Source organism: Aristolochia californica, unplaced genomic scaffold (assembly GCF_029961685.1).
Source record: "Aristolochia californica isolate CCGP_79_NKW_82.1479 unplaced genomic scaffold, dmAriCali1.0.hap1 SCAF_12, whole genome shotgun sequence".
Taxonomy (NCBI): domain Eukaryota; kingdom Viridiplantae; phylum Streptophyta; class Magnoliopsida; order Piperales; family Aristolochiaceae; genus Aristolochia; species Aristolochia californica.
The window spans coordinates 20,731,367-20,748,768 of NW_027181793.1; the positions used below are offsets into that span (position 1 = coordinate 20,731,367).

General features: G+C 40.1%; 1 protein-coding gene across 2 annotated transcripts in view; it reads right to left on the reverse strand.

Annotated features, from left to right (window-relative positions):
- LOC137945561 (probable inactive ATP-dependent zinc metalloprotease FTSHI 4, chloroplastic) overlaps positions 1-17,402 on the reverse strand; it is a 32,400-nt gene that overhangs the window by 11,695 nt on the left and 3,303 nt on the right. For both annotated transcript variants that reach the window (XM_068791498.1, XM_068791497.1), the window contains exons 4-10: positions 16,885-17,143; positions 7,051-7,182; positions 6,189-6,263; positions 5,990-6,115; positions 5,783-5,892; positions 5,622-5,700; positions 5,387-5,524 (exon numbers count right to left, since the gene is read on the reverse strand). In XM_068791498.1, the coding sequence (XP_068647599.1) occupies positions 5,387-5,524; positions 5,622-5,700; positions 5,783-5,892; positions 5,990-6,115; positions 6,189-6,263; positions 7,051-7,182; positions 16,885-17,143 (919 nt within the window). The remainder of the gene's footprint in view (positions 1-5,386; positions 5,525-5,621; positions 5,701-5,782; positions 5,893-5,989; positions 6,116-6,188; positions 6,264-7,050; positions 7,183-16,884; positions 17,144-17,402) is intronic.

The following is a 17,402-nucleotide window of genomic DNA, read 5'->3' on the forward strand; positions in this document are numbered from 1 at the left end:
CATGAGAGAGAAAGTCGTAGGTTGAGAGGGATGCACCTGTCGATGCTGATATACCGGCAAGGGTTTCTCGACAATGGGATTTTGGATAGGTCCAAGACAATCATCAATCGGCAGGGGAATAACTAACTGAGGAACTGAGGAAGAAGATGGTACATCAATGGATATAGTAGACTAAAAAAAATGGAGTATCCTCAAAGAATGTAACATTTGCGTATACAAATGTTTTTCTAGTAGATGGGCAAAAACACTTATATCCCTTTTGTGTACAAGAGTACCCAAGAAAAACACACTTAACTGCATAAGGAGATAACTTATCTTTGGATGATCCCAAAATATGAGTAAAACAAAAACATTCAAAGACACGAGGAAAAATTGAAAACAATGGAGCAGAAGGCAACAGAATCTGAATGGGAATTTTACCTTTAAGGACAGATGAAGACATCCTATTGATCATGTAGCATGCAGTAAACACTGCATCAACCCAATAGTACTTAGGAACCTTCATATACAAAATCATAGTGCAAGCTACTTCTAATAAATGACGATTTTTACGCTCTACAACTCCATTTTGTTGTGGAGTAAACACACATGAGGTTAGATGAATCATCTCTTGATTTTTGACAAAAAATATCAAACATCAAAACAATAAATTCAAGACCATTGTCAGTACATAGAATATGACTAGAGGCCAAAAACTGATTCTTTATTTCATTGTAAAAAAGTTTGAATAAATCAAAAACTTCAGACTTCTCCCGAAGGAGGTGGACCCATGTACACCTATTGAAATCATCAATAAATGAAAAATAAAGTACCTAAAACCAAACAAACTATTTACATGACAAAGACCCCAAACATCTGAATGAATAAACTCAAATAGTTGATTTGTCTTATAATGTGAGTTTGGAAAGGAGCTCTAATGATGTTTGCTCAGGTGATGTGACTCGCACTGAAAAGTAAGACAAGAAGGAAATTCTGGAAAGACTTGAATCAGTTTGGTCGGCGAAGGATAACCAAATCGCAGATGCCACTAGAATGGGGTAGCAGACATAAAGTGCACGTCGTGTATTATCTGGCAGGTGGCTCTCCAAATAATACAAACCATCTCTTTCACATGCGGAACCAATCGTTCTCTTCATCACGAGGTACTGAAATAGCAAATGAGTAGGATAAAACGTCAAAGATGGCTCACTGACAACAAATTTAATGGAAATTTAGGAACTAGTAAAACAGACTGAGGTGACAAGAAAGATGCAAGGATAACAGTCCCAACACCCTAAACTGAGGAAACAGACCCATCAACTAAGTTTACTTGTTTTATATGTGATGATTCTTTCATGTTAGAAAACAAGGATGACATACCTGACATGTGAGCAGTAGCTTCGGTATCAATAACCCAGGTAGGAGAAGAAGACACAAGAAAAACGGACATACCTGAAGTAGCCAAAGTAGCAGTAAGAGTAGGAGTAGGAGCATGAACCATGGATGTCGAAGATGAACCAACTAATAGCTAAGCTAGGCATTGCCTAATCTGTTGTTGTTGCTGAAATAGTTGTTGTATCTCATCAACTCCCCCTAAAGAAACAGGAGCAACAACCTCTGATATTGTTCAACTGGTCTCATGATTGGTAGAATTTGCCCAAGCAGGTTTTCCAAACTTTATCCAACACCTATTAGAGTAATAGTTATTTCACCCACAATGGACACACTTCCTCTCGGACTTACCATCATCTCTGCCTCAACCTCTGCCTAAACTGTCTCTACTTCTACCTCTCCTAGAATCTATCCGGCCTCAAGATCAATCTTTTGGGCTAGGACTAGGGCTCAAAGCTTTAAGTGCAGCAGCATCTGTCACCTTACTCCCTTTTTCTTCTTCCAAAGTTGTTTCAACCCTCACAATTCTATTGAAAGTAGTGGGTACTTCTTCTAAAGCTAGGATTTGTGCCTTAATGTTGTCAAACTCACCACCTAGACCATCAAAGAACTTCGCTACCAGTAGTTGGATTTGTTGTTTCCTCAATCCTTACTCATCTGTAGTGAATGGATGATATACGTTAATTTCCTACCAAAGTCCCACAAATACACTGTAATATTGTGTAATTGTCTTGTTACGCCTTTTAAGACCAAAGAAATTGGTGTACATTCATACACCCTAGATAAGTTGCTCTATTGAGCATGCAAGTACTCCAAGGAAACCCACATAGCCTTTCCAATTTCACAATGCATCACTTGATTCCTCAATCTTGAATCAATATTATTGACAATACAAGACCCAATTATCAGTTGTTGGGATTGGAGGGTCATCTCGAATGTACTTTGTCCTCCTTTTGTCCTTCAAGAACATTCTCACTAATTTGTCCCAATTGAGATAATTTGGTCCTGCCAACTTTTTGGATGTCATAAACACAATATATTTACCATCAGATCCACCTATATCTCTGGATGGTACATAAACTTCACCCGAATCAGCCATAGTATAAGTATAGAGTCACCAAAATATTCAATTTCAATATCCAAACACTTTCGAAAATTTCAAAGATGTGGGCCCCACTTCGTAAAAATTAGGGTTAGGGCAGGAATGAGATGTGCGCAAATGGTATGTGCTCAAATCAACACCAAACAGAAATTAGATAAAAAATCTTTCAAGAATAGACCACAATTATGGCTGATGTCAGCCTACAAGTTGATGTAGGCATTGTCTAGAGATAGTTGACGAACATCCCAAGATAACTCAAAAAGAACCCTGTTTAGGGCAATCAAGCCATGAATAATCTTTTAAAGGATGATAGAACCAATAACTCTAGGGTTATGGCAGAAGAAAAAGAAGAAAATTTGAATTTTTACCAAAGATAAGTTATCTCAACTTGCAGTCAAGTGTGTTTTTCTTGGGTACTCTCATACACAAAAGGGATACAAGTGTTTTTATCCATCTACTAGAAAAACATTAGTATCTATGGATGTCACATTATTTGAGGATACTCCTTTTTTTAGTCTACTATTTCTATTGATGTACCATATTCTTCCCCAGTTTCTATGTTAATTATTCCCCTATCGGATGATGATTGTCTTGAACCTACACAAAATTCCATTGTTGAAAAACCCTTGCAAGTATAATAGCGTCAACAGGTGCATCTCTCTCAGCCCACGGCCTCCTCTCTCATGCCAAACAATGACTCATCTCCGTCTCAGAATCCTGAGGTACATGATCTACGCCTACCCATTGCTTTAAGGAAAGGTGTTCAGAAAGGTTTTCCGTCATTTGTTGTCACATTTTGTGTCATATGATCATTTGTCTGACAAATACAGAAAATTTGCATTGTCTATTTTTGCTTGCACTACTCCTTCAATGCAAGATGATATGTCCTCGCCACAATGGAAGCAAACCATGGATGTAGAGATGGCTACTCTGTTAGACCTAGGAACCTTGCAGTTATGTGAGTTACCTTCAGATGTTGCATTATTTGGTTGTAGATGGGTGTTTATAGCCAAATACAAAGTTAATGGCTCGATTGAGAGATATAAAGCTTGTCTAGTGGTCAAAGGATACACAAACTTATGGTATAGTGTGTTTGAAACTTTTTCTTTAGTTGTTCGACTATCTTCGGTATGCATTCTGGTTTCTATTGTTGTTACTCAGGGTTAACCCTTACGCTAATTAGACATAAAGAATGTTTTTTTGTTTGGTGACCTTGAAGAAGTCTACATGGAATAACCTCCGGGGTATGTTGCTCAGTGGGAGATGCACAAAGTATGCAGACTCAAGAAAACAATTTATGGCTTGAAATAAAGCCCTCATGCTTGGTTTGAAAACTTTAGCCAAGTGATGTCTATGGGCTTCTCTAGGAGCCATTACGATCATTCTTTGTTTGTCATGAAAAGGCCTTCAGGGATCATAGTCTTACTTGTATATGTAGATGATATTATATTGTCTAGTAGTGATACCCCTGGAATTGAAGAAGTTAAAAGGCTACTTGCTACTCACTTCCAAACCAAAAACTTGGGGGCATAGAAATATTCTTGGGTGTCGAAGTTGCAAGAAGCAAAGAAGAACTAGTCTTATCTCAAAGAAAGTATATAATCATGGATTATTAGGAGTTAAACCGGTAGATACTCCGATGGAAGTTGGACTCGATCTACACAATGACCAAAGTGTAGAATTGAATGATAACACATTGTATAGGAAACTAGTTGGGAAGCTCATATATGCCACAGTTACGCACCCGGATATATCTTTTGCAGTGAGTGTAGTAAGCCAGTTTATGGAACACCCATGGAAGATCCATCTTGAAGCCGCTCAAATGATCTTGAGATATCTCCAGGGAGCACCAAGGAAAGGTATTTTCTTTAATAATAATGGACACCTTTTAATAATAATGGTCACTTGAAAATTGAGGTTTTCTCTAATGCAGACAATGCTATGTCAAAATTAGAAAGAAAATCAACTACAGGCTACTATATCTTTCTAGGTGGCAACTTAATTAGCTGGAAGCATAAGAAGCAGAATATGATATCTAGATCCAGCACAGAAACGAAATACAAAACTATGACACATGATGTAAGCGAGCTCATGTAGGTGAGATCAGTTTCTAGGGTGTTAAGCATCCATCAGAATGAAATCATGACTATGTTATGTGATAACCATGCCACTATATTCATTGCCAGAAATCCAATTTTTCATGAGAGAAAAAAACATATAGGAGTGGACTGCCAATTTGTCAGAGATGTTGTGATAAAGAAATATGTGATCACCCCTATGTTCGGTCAGTTGATTAGCTTGGAGATGTTTTCACCAAGGCATTAAGAAAGAGTAAATTCATGAACTTCAGTGAGAAACTGAGCCTCATGGATATATATGCTCCAGCTTGAGGGGGAGTGAAAAAATCAGCTCAAGGGTATTTTGGTCATTTTATATGATCGGATATTTTATATTATGGCATCTTGTTGAGCATGTTTGATTTAGTCTATGTACGAATTTTTATATTCATAGGCAGAGTAGAATGGGAGTTATAAAGGAATAAGTGTTTTCAATGTAAAAGGGGCATTTTTGCCATTTATGTAATTTATGACTTAAACCTAATAAATAACATTGGGGGTCATGCACAACCCCCAATGCAGCTCATTCAGAGCGCTCCCTCCCTTTTTTTTCTTCCTCTCTCTCTCTCCTCCTCTTCAGTCTCTCTCTAGGTTTTCACACTTTTTACAAGAACAATATGTTCACAAAGTTTAGCATGAAGAACTATTTAGAACATACATTAAGAGAACATGTATTCAAGCTGTATATCCATAAAAAAATGTATCAAACCACTAGCCTTGACATATATATATAATCCTTCGTAAGGGTTTTTTCTCTTTGTTTACTCCAAAAGATTAGATAATTCAGCTCACTGACCTCAATGAAAGGACGATAAGTGTCTGGATAGTAGCATGCTAGAACAGCCACAGCTGCCTCTCTATATGCTAACCTCAGCCTCAAGTCTTCCTGAATGTTAGTATTTTCCTCTTGACCAGTTTCAAATGTACCTTTTTGCTTCGAAAGAGGAAAGTTTGTGTCAACTCCATGATACAACCTTACAAGTAATTTCAGCAAAAATCCATCCATTACAATAGAGAACATAAAATCCTACCCGCTTTAAGGCTTCCAACAATTCCTCTCGTCCAATGTAGTCTAAATCCTTTCTCGCAGTTAATATTCCAGCTTCATTCCTGCCAATAAATTCAAAAGGTTTGGACAGACTTTCATAGAGAGGAATTCCAAAAATAAAAAAGATAAAAGCAGCATTTTTACAATATATTTTGCAGCTCTGCCCCAGTGAAATCTACAGTAAGCTCTGCAATTTCTTGAAGAAGTGTCTCTTTCTCCTCTTCTGTCCGAAAAAACTTATTTCTAGCATGAACCTGTTAAATTTGTGTCATATCCATGAAAATCCACACGAGCAGATTTAATTGGACCTTTCAAAATGTTAACCTTCACCCATCCAAAGGAACAACATACCCTCAATATTGCCAACCTCCCATCCTTAGATGGCAACCCCACCCTAATAATCTTATCGAAACGACCTTTTCGCAACAAAGCAGGATCCAAAATATCCAGACGATTGGTTGCTCCAATAACTAAGACCTGACAAGTCAAGTTTAGAAGCAAACCACCAAAAGAAGCCCTTCGTAAAACATAAAAGAAATTTTAGGCAAACCTGTGATGTTGAGACTTTGAAGCCATCCATCTCAGTTAATATCTGTAGGAGACCTTGCTCCCTTTCTGCCCCACCCTGCAAATGTAATGAAGGCAACCAATCAATAAGTGCAATGACCAAGAGCAAAAGGATGCAACTGACATTTAAACAAGATAAGAAACCCCTCCCCATCCCTGAGAAGCACCATTAAAGATTACATAAATGCTATTTCCATCAACTTTTGCCAATTGCAAACAAAGAAAAGTGTATATAGCATTTAGAAGCATTTAAAAGGTAATATTGCAGAAAATTGAAAGCAAAGAATCCTCAATTCTTTCTCAAAAAAAACAAAAAAACAAAAAAAAAAAAGCAAAAACCGAAAACAAAAACAAAAAAATTAGTTTCTTATTTCTATGGTTCTTCAGGTGTCATGCATCAAAGAGAAGCCTTCTTAATATCAACTCTATAAAAACCTCAAATAACAAAAATCTGCTAGCTAAACTGCACCGAAACTTCAAACGATGGATTTAAAGGTTAACTGGATTGACTAAAGCATTCAGTGACCTCTTGATGAATTTTTTGGAGAATCTATAGATGGATGCAACCTATTTCTGTTTACAGGTCTCATGATCCTTTTTATAATTACAAATGCCCCATGCAATGGAAAAAGATTACAGCTCCCATACAAGGAAGCTGAATTTAAGAAAAAACAATTCATTCAAGTTCCAAGTTTTTTTTTTTTCTAAATGCTGATTTTTATCAAGTTCCATGTTTTTGTATTGCTATATAGATGTACATATGGAATACACATAAACACAATCAAACATGGTCCAACATACAACGATGATTGTGATGGTAATAACAAATAAAAATCTCGTCTTACCCCACCAATATCTGGCCCTCCGCGTTTACTACCAATTGCATCAATTTCATCAATAAAGATAATGGATGGAGCAAATGATCTAGCACTAGCAAAAAGATCCTTCACACGAGCTGCTGCAACACCTACAAACATCTGGAATGAAGTTTTTGTCAGAAATAACATCATCCAGGAAGGGAGACTGACACATTTGGTAATTTTTTTGATGTTCATCCACAAATTTGATATTCCAATAAGTTGGAAAAAGAAGGAAGTAGAGAGAACAGTTAAGTTTATAAAGAGCTCAAGTTTTCGAAAACGTGCAAGGTAGGGTGACTGGTAAACACAAATAAATGCATTAGCAGTTTTCTTTTCTGTGCTTCAGGGGCACCCATAAAATTCAAAATCATCTGGTCCAGCATTTAAAACTACAGCTACGCAAATTCTGCAGCGGATGTCTTAGCTAAAGAGAGTGTTTCTTGCCCATTCCTTGTATTTGGGAACTCTTTACATTTGTAGTCTGTTGAGTTCCTTCTATTTTTCTCAGTCTCAATAAAAGTTTCACCATTTCAAAAAAAAAAAAAAAAAACCATAGCTATGTAGTTCAAAGGTTAGGGCACTTTTGCATAAAGCACCTTGTCCTTGTTATATTTTATTTTTGAAAACAGGCACAATTATATTAAATCCCAAAGGGAGAAAAACAGTCTAAGAGGGGAGCCTCTAAGAACAAGGAATTGGAGAGCAGCCTCCTTTCTAACCAAGGAGTCGGCATTACAATTAGCTGATCTATAAACATGGGACCAAGAAACAACAACAGAACATAAATCTTGAATCTCAAAAACATAGGACCACAGATGCCAATGGGGGGTCCTTCTTGCCCAAGCACTGGCTGATGACAGTCGAAGAGTCACCTTCCATAGCAAGAGGCCCATGGAAACGATCCTTGAAGATCTTCAAGCCAAATCTTAAGCCTTGAATCTCAGCAGTGGTAGAATCAATCACTCCAAAGTGGCCCACATAGGAGGTGAAGATGGTGCTAAAATGATCCCAACACACACCCCTAAACCCAGTAGGCCACAGAAAGGTAGAAGCCATCAATAGTTTAATGGCACCCGCAAGAAGGGGGGGAGGGGTGGACAAGCCCAATGATACTACTAACTGTATCATCAACATTGTTGAACTTGCAGTTGAATCTTCGATTGTTTCTTTCAATCTAGAGACACCAAGGGACATGAGTGAAACAGGCTGAAATGAGGAACTTGCCAATTCTGAGTTACCTCGCTGGTGTAGATTATCTACAATGAGAATCTTGTTCACCAGTGTTGTCTAGATAAAGAAGCGGATTTTTGGGAGGGGCAGATAATTTTCAGGCAATAGCAGTGTCACGCTCCGAGCTTATCTGGGACCAACCACCAATATGGGCAAAGGAAGTAGAGACCAAGAAACACCTGTTGTCCTCAGGAAGCCAGATCATCTTATCAGGCACATGAGCTCTGATTTTTATAGAGTCAAGACTCGACATGAGGTTGCACATATCAGCAGCTTTAAAGTCGCTAAGGCCAAGTCGGAGGTGGAAGTTCCAAGCTCTGGAGTCCCAAGCTTCAGCAATAAGGATGTCCCGGTGAAGGGTGACTGAGTAGAGAGTGCTGAATGTGTCTTTGAGCGGCTGTTCACCGTGCCACCAGCCATTCCAGAGCTGGATTCTACGACCATTTCCAACAAAGAAGTAAACCACAAACTCAAAAAGAGGAAGGAGAGGGGTGAGCAATCTCCAACCAATAGACAATCTACACTGATTTACCCCCCGGATCCACCAATCTTCCTGCCAAAGGAGCTTGGAGGCAATCATGGGACTCAAAGACTACGAGGATGATTGTTGAAATTCCAAAACCACTTCAACAAGAGAGTACAGTTCATGTCTTTGGTGAACCGAATATCTAGACCCCCCAAAGCGTGAGGCAAGCAAACCTCCTTCCAGCTGACAAGATGGTACCTGAAGGCATCCTCAGAGCCTCTCCACAAGAATTTTTTTTTTTTTATAGTTTCAATAAGGTTGCAAAACCTAGGTAGGGCAAGCCATGAAGGATAAGTAGTAATTCGAGAGGCCCGCAATGCAGGACTTAAGTAGAGTGAGCTGTCCCACATTGGAGAGAAGTTTTCCGCACCAAGTAGCAAGTCTTTGCTCAAGCCTTTCAATCGGAGGGGCCCAGAGATGTTTCTACAGCCTGCTGTGAAAGAGTGTGAGGCCAAGATAGGTGGTGGGAGGAGAGGCCAAAGTGCAACCGAGGTATTCCGCCATGGAGTGAAGCTCGGTGGAATCAACGTGATACCCCAAAAGGGGAGTTTTGCACCAATTGATTAGCTGCCCAATAGGTACATCAAATCGGCCCAATAAGGCTCTCAACTTCCAAATCTGATCAAGGGTTCCCTCGCTAAAGCATATAGTGTCATCTACGAATAGCAGGATTGGGATGTCGAATTCTGCTTGAGAGGCAATAGGATGAATCCAGCCAACTTCCTTGGCAAGGTAGATCATTGAAGAGAGGTATTCCAGCTACAACATTAAACAGCATGAGTGAGAGGGGGTCGCCCTGACAGATGCACAAGTGCCCTTGTAGTAGCCGCAAACAGTGTCATTGATGAGAATGGAGTACGAACCGACAAAATGCAGTTATTGATCCAGAATCTTCACATTTTTACCGAAGTCCATTCGCGTAAGAAAGTTGTCGAGGAGGTTCCAATTAACTCTGTCAAATACTTTCTCGAAGTCCACCTTGAGGGCAAACCTAGGCGAGTCAAATTTCTTGGAATAATCAATAAGTTCATGGGTTGCCATGGCCGAGTCAAGGATCTTCCTTCCCTTGATGAAAGCACATTGGCCCCTATAGATCACCAAAAGCAGTATAGTTTTCAAGCAATGAGCCAAAAGACGAACCATGATTTTGTATGTGCTGGAGAAGAAACTGATAGGACGGAAATCAGCCGATTGCTCAACATTTGTCTTGTTGGAGACCAAAGCAATGAATAATGCTCTCATTTTGCTATATGATAGAAATCATGAGACATGGCAAGAACGCCGTCTCTAATGAGAGGCCAGCTCCATCTGAAAAATTACCATTATAACCATCCGAGCCAGGGGTGCGATCATAGGGGAGGCCAAGCATGGCCTTCTCAATCTCCATAGTGGAAAAGGGGACCTCAAGAAGTGCAGCAACAATGAGGGAGATCTTGGAGAGATGAATGTTTTGGACAGTGGGTCTGTAAGCACATTCCTCTGTATATAGATCTGGAAAAAAAAAACTCATCAAAGCATTAGTGATGGAGGGTCTATCCGACCTTACCTCATTGTTGATGCTTAACGAGGTAATTCAGTTAACCCTCCTTGCCGAAGCGACGGCATGAAATAATTTGGTATTAGCATCCCCATCAAGAACCATGTGAAACGAGCGTGTTGCTTCCAATGCGTCCTTTCGATGTGGACTAAGGACTGGCTTTTATTCTGGATGATAATGCGGTTAGAGAACTCAGTGGAGGAAATGCACCTATGCCCTTTCGTAGCATAAGGTCAGTCAACTGAGTGAGGAGGGAGACTCTTTCAATAGAATTCATAGAACGACACTCAGAGGACCATAGCTTCAGGTGATGCTTTAACGCTTTTAGCTTCAGTGGGAGGAGCCAGCCACTAGGGCCCCTCACAGCAAGGTTTCTCCACCCATCAGCGAGGATAGTGTCAAAGTTCTTGTCCAAGAGCCATGAATTTTCAAATTTGAAGGGAGACAGGCCCCACCGCCCGAAGTGAGTATCCAATAGGATAGGCCAGTGGTCAGATGTGGCGCAATCCAACACTCTACTAGTGATGTTTTCATATAGGCGGAGCCAATCTCCATTTGCGAGAAACCGGTCCAGCTTGGACAAAATGGGGGGACAAACTGTTAGACCATGTGAAGTTTGCCGAAGAGAGAGATCTCTTCCAAATCACAACTTCCAATAAAGTCAGCGAAGCATCTCATGGAGGATGTAATGTGCCTTGCTGGTGGTGATTTCTCATTGTAGAAACGAATGGTGTTAAAGTCACCCGCCATAAGGAAAGGAAGCGGCCAATCCTGGAAGAGAGTGAGGAGTTCCTTCCAAAATAGGTGTTAGTCTCTGTATCGAGAGGGACCATAGATCCCTAGCAGACCCCAAACTCCACCAAAAAATTTGTCATGGACTTTTAGGCCTATGGCAAAGGTACCAAGGGCGAAGTCAAGAACCTCCATGTTGTCAGCGCTCCAAAGAATCAAGACACCACCTAAGCTGCCAGCAGCGTTGAGAGCATGCCAACCCAAACTGCAAGAGGGCCATAGATCATGAATGATAGAATCATTGAGGCCTTTGAAGAGGAGACGAGACGACGGATTGAAGCCTTTTTCCTCGTGGAAATAATTCCTCGAACATTCCACGATACGATAATCATTTCTACTTGTCTTGTTGCACTCCAGAGGGGCCATTGTCTCCAAGAAGATTGTCGGAGTAGACGAATCCCATTAGCTTGGCCAACTCCATCCTTTGTTGTCATGTTTCTTCTTGAAATTATTTTTCTCAAATTGCAATGCAGCAACCAGATTGCGTGACCGATCACCTGGTGGAGGGATGACTAATCTTCCAGTAGCAGAGTCTGTGGGGCATTGATTTTGTCCACTTGACTCACCTTGCAAAAGCTGCCTCGGTTGGATCTTCCGACATCTCTAGTAGGTAGCAAGAAGAGGTGGCGAGAGAGTTGGATGGGTTAGGTGATCTTGGTCGTGGCTTTCCATGGTTGACTCGGCGTCTGAGGGGTACTTTGGGGGGGGGGGGGGGGGGGGGGGGGGGGGGGGGGGGCATCCATATCAGGTAAGAAGATGGCTGGGGTTTTATCATCATGATTTGGTTCATTTATAGGGTGGTCAGGGAGCAGGTCATTGAAAGGTGGGCACCAGATGTTCAAAGGGGATTACAGCAGGAAGAGGCCCAGTGTCCAGGGTAGTATCGTCGTTACATGTGGAGGGAGTTTGTGTCATTGGCGGGTAGCAATTGGGGGGTTCGTAGGCAGGGGTAGTTGGATGTTTGGGCGACATCAATTTGGTGTACTAGAGGTAAGATGGCAAGCTCATTAATGTCATTAACATGAAGGGGAGGGGGGGTTCAGTTAATTGCTGGGCTGCAACAAAGGCACGTGATGCAGGTTGCAGGTCATGTAAGGCTGCCATGCCAGACTGAACACCAGCATCAGTGTCAACCTTGTCGAGGAATTTGAATTTTGGCGATAGTTGAAGGGCGTTTCAGGTTGGTGATTGAGTTCGGCACTCGGGCTAGTAGGTGAGTTGGCTCGCTGAGTTGGCGTGGTGTGATGCGTTCAGTGGGTGAGCGGGCTTGCTGCAGCAGTCAGGGGAGAAACAAAGACCATCCGGGTATCGGAAATCAGCAAGGTCAGCAAAGGTATTTTGACACAGAATTTGGCATCATCAACGTTAATTAGCATAAACTGATGCCCCTGCCAGAGGTTGCTTGAATTGATGAGCAATTTGACAGTCCATGCAACGTCAATGAGTTGACTTGGTGGAGATGGACGAAAGGGCCGAATGCATTGGCAATTTTGCAAAAAACAAGATATTATCACAATTCTGCAGGAAGTCCCCATACATGAATCCATTGGCCGAGAGAACCCGAGGGGGTGATGCTAGCCATTCTCTAATACCGGTGATGCCAATGCGGCTGCAGGGGGGAAGTTTAAGTGCCAAGGATTTTTCGCCTGCAAAGTTGAGGTGGACAAGCCACTGGGAAGGCTCCAAGAAGAAGATATTAGGGGTGCAGTTTAGTTGGAGCTGTGTGGTAAGCCAATCAAGTATCAATGATCCACTGCACTGGGGGTTAGCAGTTATTACCAGGGACAGTGAAAGTTCAGCTCGTCCAGAGTAGAGTATCTGTAATAAAAGGGTAATGCTAGCATGATGTTGGCAGCTGGGGGGGTTGGGCGGCTATGAGCAAGGAAGGTGGGTAATGACAAAAGAAGGGCAGGGAGCGATGAGAATGGAGGGGGTTGTGTGCCAGGATAGCAAGTGGGGAGAAGAGGGATTTGAGTGGTCTGTGATGGTGGAGTAGGTCGTGGAAAGCAGCACAGTCAGTGAGAGCTTCCATAAGCAAGTGAGGTGTTAAGAGACACTCACTTTTTGAGTCGTTAATGTTGGTTGAGTTTCCTATTTGTTTTCAAAATATAGTCGAGATTTTACCAACTTGAGTATCTTTCCTTCCTTAAAAGTTTCTTTTGTTTGATCTCATATTACATTAGTTTCCTTAAGAGAAGTATTTCCCATTATGAGTTTAGTTTCCTTTTTTGCCAAAGTCTGAAATTTTAGAATTAGAAAGTCTTGTTTGTTCATTCTAATTTTCAAATCTTAGTGTCCTAAAACCTCTCTCATTCCAGAAATTATCCCTTGAATATTTTATTTGTAAATTGGTCAAGTTGTGTTAAAAAGTAATTGCCTTATTTGAGAAGTCTATTTTTAAAAAGTTTCCATTATTATGTTCCAGCTCAAAATTTTCTTATTAGGGTTTTTTAAGCTTCCTTGATCATCATGTTAATAGAAGAATTATTTTTTATCTCCCTCTTGAGTCAACTTTTTATCCATCTATTGGTCTAAAAGCACCTCCTTCTTAATTGGAACTATGAAGAGATGAATTGTGCGCCTCCTTCTGTTTGAAGTATAATAGCTACTATCTTTTTATTCACACCCTTAATTCCTCCAAGTATGAGAAACAACAGAAAATTTAATCAAAAATCTCTTCCGTGGAAATTTTTGTGCAATAGAATCATAGGGCAAGTGTCCTCTTGGGTACTCATGTGGAAAGAATTTTGTAACTTACAAGGATCAAATTTGCGTGGAAACCGGCGTCTTATTGCGGAAATGTCTTTTCCGTCACAACCTTCTATTATGAAAACTTGGTCTCCACCACCAGTGGGACACTTCAAATTAAACTTTGACGGAAGTGCATTTGGCTGCCCCGGGCCTGCTGGATTTGGCGAAGTGATTCATGACGAAAATGGGAATCTTCTTTTATCACATGCTGGACCGATTGGAATATCAGAATCAACCAGTGCTGAGTTACACGGGTTGTATATTGGGTTAAAACTCTTCAAGCAAAAGATGGAGGACCTTCTCTGCATTGAAGGTGATTCAAAGGTTGTCATCAATTGGTGTACGAAGCCTTCAAAACCTCCTTGGCGGCATTGAGAGTATGAGGATATATGTACTTTAATTTCCCAAATGCATTGTAAATGGAATTATATTCCTAGATCTGCTAATCATTTGGTAGATAAACAAGCTAAACAAGGTGTTTCCCTCCAACAGCTTGTTGTGGAGGAAGGCCACCTTAGCTAGGTAATGTATTTTCTTCTTTTTGCAATATATATTCACACCTTATTTTCAAAAAAAAAAAAAAAAATCCTCTAAGTACTTTCTTCAATTTATTTTTGTTAAAATCACTTAAGACCAATGCCTATAGACCCACTACATAAAAATTATATGAGTGTGTCCAACATCCAATTTGAGTCAAGTCTTTTTATTCTTCACCCAAAAAGTATTTTTCGTCTAAGCTACCCTTAAAAAGTGATTAATCACTTTGATGTGCCCTAAAGTTGGGTTGTTTTTCAGTCATTGAAATTGAGCGGAGTGTGTTTCAGACTGATTGTTTTGACTGGTGTATGAAGCTTTGTCGTACGACTAGGAGTGAGTTTTCTTCTCTCATCATTATGATGTGCAAGCTTAAGTCTATTGGTAAAGAACAAAGAGATCCTTAGCTTGAAGGGGAGAAGTAGAAGAAGAAGTACAAAAAAGGTACCACTAATGAAGAATTTCACATGTTGTGGTAATCAAATTTTATGTGACTAGAATATCTAAGTAAGGGGAAGACAAGATGAAAACAAGATAAAGACTACAAGCAAGATGTGAACAAGAATAAGATGAGTCAAAAGCAAGAGAATCAAAATTTCTTTTTCAAGCACACAATTTTCTTGACCAAGATTATTTGTAAGTGAAGTTACAAACACCAGCATGAAGGGGAGTGTTAAAAGACACCCATGTGTGTAGGGGTAGCATCGCTAGTAAATAAGGAGAACTTTCATAAAGATGGCATAGAATTGTAATTATACAAACTAGTGTATGTCCTCTTATATCTTTTTCCTTTAGAAGCATGTAGCCTTAAGAGTATTGTAGTTATTGTAAACACCTTCACACAACTATAAATATGGCTTCAAAGTATGGAGTAGAGCATTCAAGCCTCTTCCTCTTGGTTCAAATTCGTCCTTATACCTCTCTCTCTTTTCCTCCTCTTTCTATCCCATGGTTTCTTCTATCCTCTCTCCCAAGAGCAAGAGTTTCTTTCTTCTCTCCTTCCCTTGAGATCTTTTGTGTTTATGTGTCGTCCCTAGAAATCAACATGAGGAAGTGTTTCTATGTGAATCGAGAAGCAAACCGCTCCGGTATGAATAGACAGACCACGATGTCGTCTCCTCAACACTAAACAATCTGGTATTGACACTGACCTCTAAAGTTTGTAGCTGGAAGGTAAATTCAAAAGCAAATAGTCCAAAGCTCCTTTGTGCTCATTTAACAAAAAAAAAAGCTCTTTTGTGCATCTTTGAGTTTTAGATGCAATAGTCACCAGTTCGCACTGAGTGGCAAAAGCTTGCACCACAACAATGGGGAAGGAGATGAAAGAATATTTCTCTCCATTCTTGATAGTGATGTGAATGATGACCCCGGAGGACCACTCAAAAGTTGCCATGGTGAGGGAGGTGATTCCGTAGTCAAAACGAAAACCATCACGGTCTGTGGCTTGTCACTGTTTTCCTTGCACCGTCATCAATTCACCATTTCCATCACAGTTGTCTTCTTAGTTTGCCCTCTGAGCATCGTTGAATCAAGTCCCCACGTCCTTTCAACAGAACTAACCCGTCTGCTACAGTCTGAGCATCGGTGACAGACTCCACAACTTCCTGAGTCGCCGACCAGAGTCGTCCTATCCAGATTGTCTCGTCGCCATCCAAATCCTGTTGGCGAATTGGTAGTGTCACTGGTCGCCTTCGGTCATCATGACCTTTTGGCTTGGGAGGCTTTTAAATACAACTTATCCATCTAACTGAGTAGGTTGTTGATATCAATAGCTTCCAAATTATTCAAGGGTCTCCTAAAAAGGCTGATCTAGTTTTTTTTTTATGAAAGTTTATGTTGAGAAGATTCCCATCCCCAATTATATCCGCCATAATAGAGGATTGGTTGATGGCAAGATTGGTCTTTCAAAATGAAATTCCTTTTCTGGGCCTTGCCATCAACCTTATCCGTTGTTCATTGATTCTTAGTCCATTTAAGGAGCCAAAGATTGAAGATTTAAATGATTTAGTGAAAACAATGAACGACACTAATGTGATTACATTAATATTTCACTTGCACTCAATGATTTAATTATAATAATATTTCACAAAAATAAAATTAACATAAAAGAACGCCTCGTTCTTGTTTGTTACACACTGCCTCCACAAAAGAGAAATGCTCACTTCCTCTTCAAGCCCATACTCGCATACTCCAATCCATTATTTTTCCCATAATTACTATCAGGTGGCATTAGCCACAATGTAATTTTGGCAATTTACAATATGATCTTCATTGTAAACCAAGTAAACTTCATTGTGTTAGAGCAAATAGGAGAAAAACAAAACTCAAACTACAAAATATTTTTAAATTATGAAATTTAAAGAAGTGAGAAAATAATCATTTAATAGGTTTAGAACTCAGAATTAACATTTCATCCATAGTTGCCATCACGAGAAATATATGTTCTCACCTCCACAAAATCCGTACCATTTGCTGCAAAAAAAGGCAGCCCTGCTTCTCCAGCAATAGCTTTAGCTAGCAGTGTCTTACCAGTACCAGGCGGGCCATGAAGGAGAACTCCTTTCGGGCAGTAAATGCCCTTGTTTTGAAATTCCTCATCATTCTTAAGGATGCGCACAATTTCCTGTAGTTCCCTCTTTATGTATTCCTGGCCTGCAAAATCATCAAATGTGATGCCTGTAGTTTCTTCAGCTGAAATAAATTTTGCCCTGCAGAAACAGCCAATAAGTTTTTTTATTACATATTAAATCCAATCATATAATTTCGTCCAAACTGTCATTGTAATGAACCATTCCCACAAGCTTTATCACAAAGATACCATCCAGAAGCCCTACTCATTTCTGGTTTTAAGGAAACTTTAGCAATAGAACTTCATTTCCTGCTTTTATAGGTAACACACTAAAAACATCACCATTCTTTAAAAACCTTTTCATGGATGATTTTTTTATCCTCATCACTCCACCATCA